General features: G+C 29.4%; 1 protein-coding gene and 2 pseudogenes across 1 annotated transcript; 2 read left to right on the forward strand and 1 right to left on the reverse strand.

The window, feature by feature from the left end:
• Positions 1–2,661: 2,661 nt before the first annotated feature.
• On the reverse strand, positions 2,662–4,198 carry LOC114376594 (annotated as a pseudogene).
• A 4,851-nt stretch (positions 4,199–9,049) lies between these two features.
• On the forward strand, positions 9,050–11,179 carry LOC114396535 (UDP-glycosyltransferase 71K2-like). Its single transcript, XM_028358562.1, has one exon. It carries the CDS (start codon positions 9,254–9,256, stop codon positions 10,652–10,654), a length of 1,401 nt encoding a protein of 466 aa, XP_028214363.1. The 5' UTR covers positions 9,050–9,253; the 3' UTR covers positions 10,655–11,179.
• Positions 11,180–12,384: 1,205 nt separating this feature from the next.
• Positions 12,385–12,982, forward strand: LOC114376600 (annotated as a pseudogene).
• Positions 12,983–13,603: the final 621 nt, after the last annotated feature.

Genomic DNA, 13,603 nt, shown 5'->3' on the forward strand with positions numbered 1-13,603 from the left:
CAAGGTGTACCCGAGTAAGGCAAGGCACAATTTACCAATCTGTATTGTGCATGCACAAACATAACAGCCCCTATCATTAGAATTAATTTAACTTCTGATATAATCAACAACAGAATGAGCCATAAGCCCATAATCACCTTTACTTAAACCAATAACATTAACTGGATGTCTGGATCTTAGTGTTAATTGCATTATTTAATCAGGTTCAATTACAATGAATTTCCCACACTTCAAAAATCAAGATCATAGTCGCCACATAAAGCAAGAGCTTTTAAATTGTCAAAGTTAAACATTTGTGCCTTTGACATGGGAACAAAGTGCCATGAGCTCTTGCAGTCAGATATATTAATTAATAAATTCTCATTTTGAGTTCATTGAGTAAATGTTTAATTAAATTATTTACTTAATTCATCTTAATAATTTTGTAGAAGCCATATGTCTGTCTAATATAAGAATCGTCACTTAGTTATAATTTTGTTTATGTGTGCCTTGGTTAATATCCCCTTGGTTCTGGGTGTATTAGCAGCATTTGCTACCTTGAGAAGTTGCCTCCTGTATGATCTATCCCCATGTTGGCTAATGTGCCTGAGACAAGCAGATAATTTCAAACTTGAACTGAAGATGAACTTCACAATGAATGAGCACGTTTTAAGAAATGTTGAAATGTTGGACTGAAGATTATTTTCATGTTAGAGGCTTAGAGCTATATTCTGGTAAAAAACAAAATGCCTTTCAATCATTTACTTAGAAAACTGTTCATCAAATCCAAATTTTTATATTCATGAACTCAGCAATCTGTTTTGTGCAATCCATCATTTTATGCTTACCTTAAACTACATCTGCCCACAAATGCTTCTCTAGTGGTGCCACCAGATAGTTGTTCCTCATTAGCATGAAATTTAGAATTCATCCTGAGCTTAAACAATTCTGGAGTTAAGTTGGCTAGATAGTAATTGTTGTCCAATATATAACGATTAGTCAACCAAAGAACAAGATTCTTCCTCTTCATTTATCGTAGAGAGAATGATCAAATTGTTAAATTGTAATCCCTGCATTGTAGATGGATAAGAAAATCAGAGAAAAGAAAAAAAAAAACATAGGAAGATAAAAAGGAGTTGGAAAAGTGAATATTTATGTGTTTATTTATGAAATTATGTCCATTTCATGCTTGGAATTAGGGTGGTGTAAGTGTAACTGTAATTTGTGTATCACTGTATTTACGTTTCATTTTTATTTTTTTAAGAAAATAAAAAGTTTTCCTTGAATTTTTTTTATTGTCTGAAATTGAATTAGTATAATTATATGAATATAAGTTTTAATGTCAATTTGTGATTGGAATTAATTTAGATATAATTTTAATTAAATTAAAATTTATTAAATTAATTTTATCAAGATTTAAAATGAACTTACTCGTAAATTTTTTATTCAATTTTATATTATTTATATATTCAAGTAATTTTTTTAAACAACTATTAATTAAACAAATTATTAACAAAGGTACCTTAATTCATTTAAAAAGTTAAAATCTAATTACAAGTTTATTTAAATATTTTTTTTGACGGAAAAATATTTAAGTAACATATCAATACAGAATTATAATATTGAAAAAGAATTAATACTTTTTTAATTCAAAAAAACGACTAGGATTTTAAAATGCCAACTAGATAAAAAAAATCAATGGCTCATAAATTCATTTTCCTAGCTGTAACATAAAAGAAAATTAAATAAAAACATAAAATATCAAAAATAAAAGAAAAATAATAAAGTTACACTAAAATATAAAAAATCATATAACTAGAATTTTAGCTAACTTGGATGTTCAAAAGAATTATCTTATAACACACTAAGTCTAGGTTACCATTTTTTCTTGATAATGCTAATTAATGTTTAAGTGGGTAGGATGAAAAATGTTAAGAATACTATCTGTAGAACGCATTTAAGAGTATATTAGAGAGAAAAGAGTATGTTATAAAGAGTTTATTCTAAGCATTTTTTTAGAGTTGAATAAATTACCTCAAGATTCAAATTCTTTTCAAACGCTTGAAAAGATAATAAATTATCAACTAAAGATGTCTTCATATGACTAATGAAATTCAAAATGTGAGATATGAATTTTATTTTTATTATGTAACGTTGTGTATTCAATCATACTAATTATTTATCTTTTTATATTTTTCTCTTATTTTAGGTGTAGATATTTTTTTAGTGTCCAAACATTTTTTTTCTGGTGCGATATATGACATGATGTGAAGAAAAGAATTGAAGAAGAAAAATTAAATAAAAAATGGTAATGGAGTGTATGAACATCATGGTTGATAAGGTTATTTTTTCCTAACTCCTAAACTTAAGAACATTAACCGCGCGCGTCAAAACGGTACGTCAAAAAAAAATTACCAAAAATACTACCTAACATTTCAATGTTCAGAAAACTTGAGATACAATGAAAATCAATCAAAGAACTTAACGAAAAGAGTAGTTAAGCAAAATTAGTAGATCCCATGCAAATATTATGTGGCACTAGAAGTTCAAAAATTTTATGACCTTATTAGAAAATAGACCAGAAACGCCTACACAACTACCCCCAATATATTAACGACTAATAGGTGCAGTTCTCTTATCAGAATGGAAAACATCTTTTGAACTAAGAAGAAACAAACTCTATCAAATCCATCTCTCTCCTTTAACATCTAAACATCCTTGATGCCGAAAATCCATGTTATACAGATTTTGGTTCCCATAATTACTGGTTACTACGTTGAACAAGTGAGAGGGATAATAGAGATCCGAAGGAAGGTGATTTGAGGGGGTAGGATGAGTCTCTCTAGGGAAGAGACTAGTATCATTCAAGTGCATGTTGTTATTATCTGGGTATTGGAGTGAATACTCACACTCACCCACATCATCAACATTCATTTGACAATAATCCAAGTATGAAGTTGGAGATATCTTGGGGTGCTTAGAGGCTTCAACATTCTCCGTGAAAATTTGTTGCATGGAGAGTAGTTCATTTGCAAAAGGTTCATAGAACACAGGGTTTAAAGGGTATGCAGCACTGTCCTGTGAGAGTGTTATGTGAGGGGTGGTATCTGTGGTAGAGATGGATCCAATTGTAGGGTTGCTGTTAGTAATTATTTGAGTCTTGCTTCTGATGTAGTCTTCAAGTATATGTGGCTTTCCATTAATAGAGCTTTTTGTCTTCTTGTTCTTTCTCTTTGAATTCTGTCTCCTTTTGGTGGCATTCCAATGGTTCTTTATGGCATTCTCTGATCTTCCTTGAATACGTTTTGCTATCTCGCACCAACGATTTCCGACCCTGGCATGAGTGTCTACTAATATCCTCTCTTCTTCTTCACTCCAACTATCTTTCTGATCAAAGTTTAGTAGCCAAGGGATATGTAAAACAAGTTTAAATGTTACATTATAAATGAAATTTATAGAGCAACACAATCAATAAAATGAAAATTACTTTGTAAACTAATTATATGAAAAAATGCACCAACTTTGTTGACTCTAGCGTGAACAAGAATCATGGTCATGCAACTAATCATAGGGTGTTAGTATTAAGCACATATATTAACAAACCTTAATATCAGGACGCAAATGATTATTCCATCTTTCTCGACACTGCTTGCCAACCCTTCCTTCCAACTTCTCAGCTATTTCAGCCCATTTTCTTTCACCATATTGCTTCACCAACATTATCAGTTTCCTTCAGTTTTACCAAATAAAAACCAACTTAAAAGCTTATAGTTCAAAAAATGTATATTCACAAGAATTATTCAAACTAAAGCATATAAAAAATACAACAATAATGGAGCTAAATAGCCTTATCTTAATGTATTCAACCTGTCCTCTTCTTGATTCCACTGTCCTTTGATCCAACACACAGAAGACTGTTTCTTGCTTCTCCTTCCCACCACTTTCGCATTTTTACCGGAAACTTGCATATTTTTCATGCAGTGTAGGGGTTTGGTTGATGTGTGTCCACTTATTATTAAAAACCTCCTCAGCAGCAAAAACACTTGCGTCATTGTTTCTTGCATGTTGTTGTTGGTGAGAAAAGTGGCCACATAGGAATCTATCTATGGCTGTCAAAGGAGGGTTGCTAGCGTTTATAGCTTCATAGCCATAAATTTGAGAGCCATTATAACCACCATGACTTTCTCCTCTCACCATGAAATCCATGAAAGGAAAATAAATCAAAAGGGAAAGTATTGTTTGTGAGCCGGTGTTAAGGATTATATGGTGAAAAAATGGAGGACAAATTAAAAGTGTGTGGAGAGGGATCAGTGGGTGCAGACGTGCTGTTAATCCATTTTATTTACTTATAAATTAAATTCTACTTTTATTAGATTTAATTGATGTATTGAATTATTACTTAATATCCTCTTAATTGACTAATTAATTGCATTCATGTAAATTTCAGTTTTATTTTCAATTATGAGTCATTATTATTATATAATTTTTTTTAAAATAGTTTTTTTCTTGTTTTAATTATTTTTAGCATCACATAGTATGACTTCTATATTATTAGTTAGTCTGAGTAGAACTGCTAGCTAGGCTTGACATGTAAACTAACTTTTTTGAAAATTAAAATAAAACTAAATTATGCCTATGGGTTTGGCATGGAAAAACTCGGAAATTTATTTAAAGTAAAATATTTTATTTTTTAAGAAAAATTCATTGAGTGGAATAATATTCTGATAAAAAAACAGTGACTTCCCTCCTCTATATATTCTAGAAATATATTACATAAAATGTGAAAGAAATTCCATAAAAAAGACACAATAATAGGAAAAGAAAAAGATTAAGGGCCTGTTCCGTATGATTTTCAGTTTTTAGTTTTAAACTTTAAAAAACTAAATTCAGATTTTGTTTTGAGTTTTTAGTTTCATTTTTTATTTTATTTTAAAAAAGTTGTTGCAAAACCCACCAATTACATTTTATTCTTTCTTGGTGAGTGCCATCGTTAGGTTGCAGAGGAAACATTGTCGTTGCCGGCAGTTCCATAGATGAACCATCGTCGCTCTGCAACCAACTATGAAGATGAACTACCACATTCACAAGGACTTTTAAGCATCAATTAAAGAGTTAAAAATTATTATTTTTTGAAAAATTGCCGTTGGATCCTTAATCCAACATCGCTCTTAAAGTCTAGCTCAACGAAAAGTTATTGATATAATAAGATTTAAATAGTTTGTCTACAAAAATATTTAAATACTTTGGACTTTAATGTGTATAGATGATGATTTTATTTATGTAATGGGCTAAAATAGAAATATTCAAAAAATGATTCTAAAATTTTCTATTAAATAGGTTAAGGTCCTCAAATCACACATATCTTTCTAATCTGTTTTTACACTAACAGTGAGACAAGAGAAAATTACAAGATTATTTGAATGAAGAGAACATAAACAAATATGAAAAACCAAATATCACGTAGTGTGAAATGAATATATTGTGCGATTAAAGTTTCCAACCAAATTTTATTTGATTTTGATGAGAAAAATTTTGTATTAATATCACGATTAAAAAAATAAAAAAATCAAATTGCAATTCTAGAAAATAATTGGTTACCGTGAGTTTTGTTATGTTTCTACTTTAATGCTTTATTTTCTAATGATCAACATGATAGTTTTTGGTTTATTTTATTTTGGTCCTAACACATCAAACTTTGTAACTTTTAATAATTTTTATTATTATTAACACTTTCTAAGAAAAATCACAGTAATTTTTATTATTCATTGAGATTTATTGAGAATCATAAAATTAAGTAAATATCACTCTTTATTTCATAAATTTTACGTATAGTTTCGTCATATTTATAATCGATCAAACTTAAAACCTAATTATATTAATTTTTTTAAATAGGTTTCATAAAAAAAATGTATTTAAGTTTTTTATTTTGTATTTGGGTCCTTGAAAATAGTTTATGACGATTTTAAACTTAAAACCGTTAGAAATTTTCGTCGATTTTACTAACTCTAAAAATCCAATTATAAAAATTGTAGACAATTAAAGACCTGATTATATAATTTTTTTTAATTTAAGAATCTGATTTAAAATTTCAAAAAAATTAAAGACTATCTATTAAACCTAAAAATAATAATAAATGTTACGGGCAATTAAATGCGATAAGAATGTAAGATTATCGATCTATGAGATTCATTCAGACAAATTTTGTAAGTCGTTGACAGTGGCTAATTGAGGATCGAGGAGTGTCAAAAACTTTAATATACTGTATCGTTACTTTTTATCTGTTTTTTAAGATTTTTTTATAAAAATTAAGAAGTATAATAAAAAAAATTAATTCTAATAAAATTGTTTTGAAATTTTTTATTTTATTCCTTTCTATTTTCACTCACAATATAATAACGATTGAGAAAATATGATATATGAATTAATTAAAGATAATAAAAAAAACAAGTAAAAATATGATTGAGAAAATAATAATTAATGTGATCTTAATTTTTAATAACCATATATAAATAAAAACTAAATTTTTCCAAAAGTCCAATTATTAAAAAGAAACTGATTTGCTAATAAGCACGCACTCAATTGGTGTGTATTAAAACAAGTTACCTCTTTTATTCAATAAATTAAAACCATTAGATAATCTCTCTCCTCTCCCATTCTTGAACTTGATAAGCTTTAAATTTTTAAACACTATCTTGTCTCTGATCTCTTATCACCAATAAATTTTTAATCTTTCTATACATATTCACTAAAATAAATAAATTAGAATATGCATCCATTTTCATAATATACATATTCATTATTCATGTCATTTATCAATTTAAAAAATAAATTGAAATATACATATTCACTAAAAAAAATAGAATATACATTCATTTTCATAATATTATGATGAGAGGAGAGAGATTAAAATTTTATTGTTGACAAGAGATGAGATAATGTTTAAAAATTTAATGCTGATTAGGGAGGAGAGAAGAGAGAAATGATTTTATTATAATATTTTTATATTAAACTTACTAAAACAAAAGGATTTATTTGTTTTTTTTTTCAAAATTTTGGTATTGGATCCTAATGCAGTTTTACTTTAAAAAAATAGTATAATTGTTATGATTTTAAGTTATTAAATAAGAACACACTTTAATTGAATGTAATATTTATAGTGATGATTATAGACAATTTTAAACATAATTATTGGAGTGAATATTTACACTAATGTAAAAAAAATGAACGCGCCAACGCTATATTCCTCTTTCACAGCAAACACCACTTTATTACTATTTAAAATAAAATAATATATTAATATATTTGTTCATTGGTTTAGTGGATCTTAACTTTTCATAGAAGATACAGAAACACACATCTTTCCACGTAACGACACGAGTTTATGCGGTGCCGTGCCGCGTAAAGTTTTAATTATTTACTTTAAGGCTAGAACTTGGGGGATTTTTATAGCAATAAAATATCTTTTATGATTTTTATGATGTAGATTCACACAATTTTACATACAGGCCAAATTTATCAACAACTTTAAAGTTGAATATATTTGGACATATTATAATCACAGTAATAATAAAATTTAATTTTTTTATTAATGTGTTAGATTTTTTTATTATCAAATTTATGTATTTTTTATTTGCTTAAAATTTAATCATAAAAAAATGAAAAAGATTTTTAATCCTAGGGTATAAGGTTCGTGATCTAAAATCTTAATTTATAATCTCTAAAGATTCTCTAATCCAACTTAGCACACACCAAACCAATTGCAAGGTTTTCTTCATTAAAATCAAAAGCTCTTCATAATCACATTACATCATAAATGAATATAAATACTATATGTCATGGTTTTCTGTGGCTTGTACTCACGCCAAGTATTTTTTTAGGCTTAATGCGTAAATAAGAAATGATGGGTATTTTTTATTACAAAGTTAGCTTAAAAAATGAGGATTATCCCTTACTTATATAATCTAATATGATATTACTTTTGGTCAAGATGTGAGACGATGATATTATAAATATCTGTGGATAAAACAAATGGTGTAATCATAAAAAAATGAAAAAGATCTTTAATCCTAGGGTATAAGGTTCGTAATTTATAATCTCTAAAGATTCTCTAATCCAACTTAGCACACACCAAACCAATTGCAAGGTTTTCTTCATCAAAATCAAAAGCTCTTCATAATCACATTACATCATAAATAAATATAAATACTATATGTCATGGCTTTCTGTGTCTTGTACTCACGCCAAGTATTTTTTGAGGCTTAATGCGTAAACAAGAAATGATGAGTGTTTTTCACTACAAAGCTAACTCAAAAAATGAGGGTTATCCCTTACTTATATAATCTAATATGAGATTACTTTTGATCGAGATGTGGGACGATGATATTATAAATATCTGCGGATAAAACAAATGGTGTAATCATAAAAAAATGAAAAAGATCTTTAATCCTAGGGTATAAGGTTCGTAATTTATAATCTCTAAAGATTCTCTAATCCAACTTAGCACACACCAAACCAATTGCAAGGTTTTCTTCATCAAAATCAAAAGCTCTTCATAATCACATTACATCATAAATAAATATAAATACTATATGTCATGACTTTCTGTGTCTTGTACTCACGCCAAGTATTTTTTTAGGCTTAATGTGTAAACAAGAAATGATGGGTGTTTTTCACTACAAAGCTAGCTCAAAAAATGAGGGTTATCCCTTACTTATATAATCTAATATGAGATTACTTTTGATCGAGACGTGGGACGATGATATTATAAATATCTGCGGATAAAATAAATAGTGTAATTACGTGACAAAGTCGTCCGTGGGTGTCTCCAACAACAGGAATATTTTTGTTTTTTTTGGTGAATTTCAACAGTAATATTATAATAACACATTGATGTTAAATGCACGTTCTAATTATTTAATATTTCTTCATTATTTTTTTTAAAAATTATTACTTTTCAACGATGCTAGTTCCAGTGTGTTACACACTCGTTCTATTTTTTTATTATTATTACTTTGTTCTATTTTTTTTTTCCTTTCTTGCAATTGATCAAGTGGCCTATAACAATTGACAATGCTGAATTGAATGCGTGGCTTATAATGATTGAATATGCTGAATTGACCATTAGATCCAACAAAGAAAAGCATCAGTTCTCTTTTCCCATCCGCATTCATGTTGTTCGATGAAAGGCCAAACTGAAGTTGAAATGAACTCACAAACTGCCACAGCTCAAGAGGCAAGAGTTAAACACAGTTCCACCCACCATACTTAAAAATTAATGGCTGAGATGAACAAGAAAGAAGAGCTGATCTTCTTTTCCATACCTGGGAGTGGCCACTTACCTTCATCTCTCGAATTAGCACAACTCCTAATCAAGCACCACAACCATCTTTCAATCACAATCCTCTGCATGAAGCTCCCTTATGCTCCTTATTCAGATGCATACATCAGATCAGTTACAGCCTCACAACCTCAAATCCAAGCCATTGATCTCCCTCAGGTAGAACCACCTCCACAGGAACTATTGAGATCACCACCACACTACATCTTGACCTTCTTGCAGACCCTCAAACCCCATGTCAAAGCCATAGTGAAAAACATTTCATCATCTCATTCAAACACCGTTGTAGGGTTGGTCATAGATGTCTTCTGTGCACCCTTGATTGATGTTGCAAATGACTTAGGTATCCCTTCTTATTTGTACATGCCTTCAAATGTTGGGTTTTTGAATCTCATGTTTTCCCTTCAGAAACGTGAAGTTGGTGATGCATTCAATGATTCTGATCCTCAGTGGTTGGTACCGGGTCTCCCTGATCCAGTTCCTTCTAGTGTTTTGCCTGATGCTTTTTTTAACAAACAAGGTGGATATGCTACTTATTATAAACTTGCTCAGAGGTTCAAGGACTCCAAAGGGATCATTGTTAACTCTTTTTCAGAGTTGGAGCAGTATGCTATTGATGCATTATGTGATGGTCAAATTCAAACACCCCCTATCTATGCTGTTGGTCCATTGATTAATCTGAAGGGTCAACCTAACCAAAATTTGGATCAAGCCCAACATGATAGGATATTAAAATGGCTGGATGAGCAGCCAGATTCTTCGGTTGTTTTTCTATGTTTTGGGAGTAGGGGAAGCTTTGAGCCATCTCAAACAAGAGAGATAGCACTAGCACTTCAGCATAGTGGAGTTAGGTTCTTGTGGAGTATGCTTTCTCCACCAACCAAAGACAATGAAGAGAGAATCTTACCAGAAGGGTTCTTAGAGTGGACGGAAGGTAGGGGAATGTTATGTGAGTGGGCACCCCAAGTGGAGATTCTCGCTCACAAAGCCCTTGTGGGGTTTGTGTCTCATTGTGGATGGAACTCTATTTTGGAAAGCATGTGGTTTGGGGTACCAATATTGACATGGCCTATTTATGCAGAACAACAACTGAATGCTTATAGGATGGTGAGGGAATTTGGATTGGCAGTGGAGCTGAAAGTGGACTATAGAAGGGGTAGTGATCTTGTAATGGAAGAGGAGATAGAGAAAGGGCTGAAACAATTGATGGATAGAGATAATGCAGTGCACAAGAAGGTGAAACAGATGAAAGAGATGGCTAGGAAAGCTATTCTTAATGGTGGGTCTTCTTTCATTTCTGTTGGAGAACTAATTGATGTTATGACAGGTAGCATTTGATGACTATTGTCGAATTTCATAATGGGGTTGGTTGTCCATTTTCTTTGAATCAAAGAAAAAGTCAAATTATTTCAGTAACTATGTATTCTAAGAAATTGATTGCACAAGGAAGCTGATCATTCTAATAAGAAAGTGTTTGCTGAATATTAGTTGAAAATTAAAATTGTTTTAGTTTGTGTTTCGTAGATGTAGTTAAGCAATTGTGTTATTCTTTCTATCCTGTTCTATTTTATTGTCTGGACTATAGAAGGGGTAGTGATCTTGTAATGGCAGAGGAGATAGAGAAAGGGCTGAAACAACTGATGGATGTAGCTAATATGGTGCACAAGAAGGTGAAAAAGATGAAAGAGGTAGCTAGGAAAGTTGTCCTTAATGGAGGGTCTTCTTTCGTTTCTGTTGGAGAACTCATTGATGTTATGACTGATAGCAAGTGATGACTATTGTTTAATTTCATAGATGGGATTGGCTGCCCATTTTCTTTGAATCAATGAATGAAAAAGCCAAAATGTCAAATTATTTCAGTAACTATGTATTGTAAGTAATTGATTGCACAAGGAAGATCATCATTCTAACAAGACAATGTTTGCTAAATATAAGTTGAAAACTGTAATTGCTGCATAGAGTCAGTGATAATCGCCAAATATGCCTAATTTCTACACATTTTTTAAGGCAATTATATGACATTTTTTATACATGCAACCTTGTTTCTACTCAAAGTTATGATTAAATAAGGAATTGCACTTGGATACCTTAGGATGTTAATTAGTTAGGATTTATTGATGTTGATGTTCCTTTTGACATGTGTTTAAAATACATCTATTTATAAAATTAAATATTTTTTAGTAAGATAGATATTTATAGTTAATCAAATTCTCCAAAATAGTAGAAAGATTCAGAGAGTATTGAAGCAGAAAAATATATTTAGAGTCTCATATATATTTCTAATTTTTAAAGATATTTATAAAACTATATGAAAATGTATTAAGTATAAAAAATTAAAAAGAGTTTAACTATTGTTAAGATTATTTTTTTTTAATTTTAAAATATGAAATGATAAATAATTTTATTATTTTAGTACTTTGTTGTATATATAAAATTATTAATTTTACAAAGTTTATAATTTATTTAAAATTTTATATTATTATAAATTCAGTGAGAAAAAAAAAGAAAGAATGAGAGAGATTGTTTAAATAGAGATCATATATTTAATTATAGTGCCATATATTTCTTGTTTAATTTACCATATTTACACACAAATCGAGAAATGATTCAAATATTTTTATTTATAATGTCAAAGAGATATAGATTTGGGTCCTTAACAAAAGATTTAAAATAATTTCATATCTATTTATTTTTATAAAAATAAAAATTATTTCATATATTTTGTTTTAAGAAGATTTTTTATATAAGACAAAGATAATTCAAAATTAAACATATGACTAATTACGATAATTAATCACATTCCTGATATGTATCATAACAATAAAATATTATTCTTATTTTATGGACAACTTTTATGTTTATAAAATAATATTTTTCTTTTTATATTAATTATATTCTTGGTGTTAAAAAAAAATATAATAATATTCCACTAAAATATTTATTTGATTAAATTAAATTTTCTAATTTAATTATCAAATAAATTATTTTTTTTTATAAAAATCAGAAGACTAAAGACTTTTTTGTGTATAATCCCGTGGGTTCAATGTTAGTCACTTAATCATACTTAATTTATTAATCAAGGTAAGTGTCTCCTCAACGTCTGGGCACCCCAAGCGGGGATTCTCGCTCACAAAGCCATTGGGAGGTTTGTGTCTCATTGTGAATGGAACTCTATTTTGGAAAGCTTGTGGTTTGGGGTACCAATATTGACGTGGCCTATTTATGCAGAACAAGAACTGAATGCTTATAGGATGGTGAGGGAATTTGGATTAGCAGTGGAGCTTAAAGTGGATTATAGAAGGGGTAGTGATCTTGTAATGGCAGAAGAGATAGAGAAAGGCTTCAAACAATTGATGGATGAAGATAATATGGTGCACAAGAAGGTGAAAGATGAAAGAGGTGGCTAGGAATGTTGTTCTTACTGGTGGATCTTCTTTCATTTCTGTTGGAGAACTATTGATGTCTGGTAGCATTTGATGACTATTGTTGAAATTCGTAGATGGGGTTGGTTGCCTACTTTCTTAGAATCAGTGAGTGCTAAAGTATTGTAAGTAATTGATTCCACAAAGATTATCATTCTAATAAGACAATAGTGTTTGCTGAATATAAGTTGAAAATTGAAATGTATCACAGATATAGTTAAGCAATTGGGACTATTCTTTCTATATTGTCCTGGTTTATTTTTTTTGGAAGGATTGATAATTGCAATAATAATGTTTGCTGGTATTTTAACTAAGGAAAGAAACTGGATTGTCTCAGTCTTATAAGCTTAACTACTTTATTAGGACATTAATTGTAAGTTCCTTAAAAGAAGTTAATTTCATGACATAATATTCCTTTTCTATTTTCTTTCTCTCCCCTCATTAGTGAACTGCGAATTTCTTTAGGCACAATTTCAGTAATGTGACCTTTTTTCTATCTTAGCAGAGTCCTCTAACAAAAATACAAAATTTATTTCTAGAAAACATAAATTTTCTGCCAAGTTAGGAGCACTGCAGGTTGAGCACATCGGTATAGTAGATAGACTTCCTCCTTAGATAAGTTGATGATGATTGTGTGCCACATGAATAAATTTTGCTAAAAAAATTAATGACACAATAATAATAATTTAAAATTATTAAATTTTAAAAATATTAAAGATTAAATGTGTAATAAAAAAATTGAGGACCAAAATTACACAATCTTATATTAACCTAAAAGTTTGCGTGCTTAACGTTTGTTTTAGTTTCTTATAAACATTGAAAAATAAGTGCTTACCAATTTTTATGAAGGTTCATAGAAAGAAAT

Source organism: Glycine soja, chromosome 2, assembly GCF_004193775.1.
Source record: "Glycine soja cultivar W05 chromosome 2, ASM419377v2, whole genome shotgun sequence".
NCBI classification, from domain to species: domain Eukaryota; kingdom Viridiplantae; phylum Streptophyta; class Magnoliopsida; order Fabales; family Fabaceae; genus Glycine; species Glycine soja.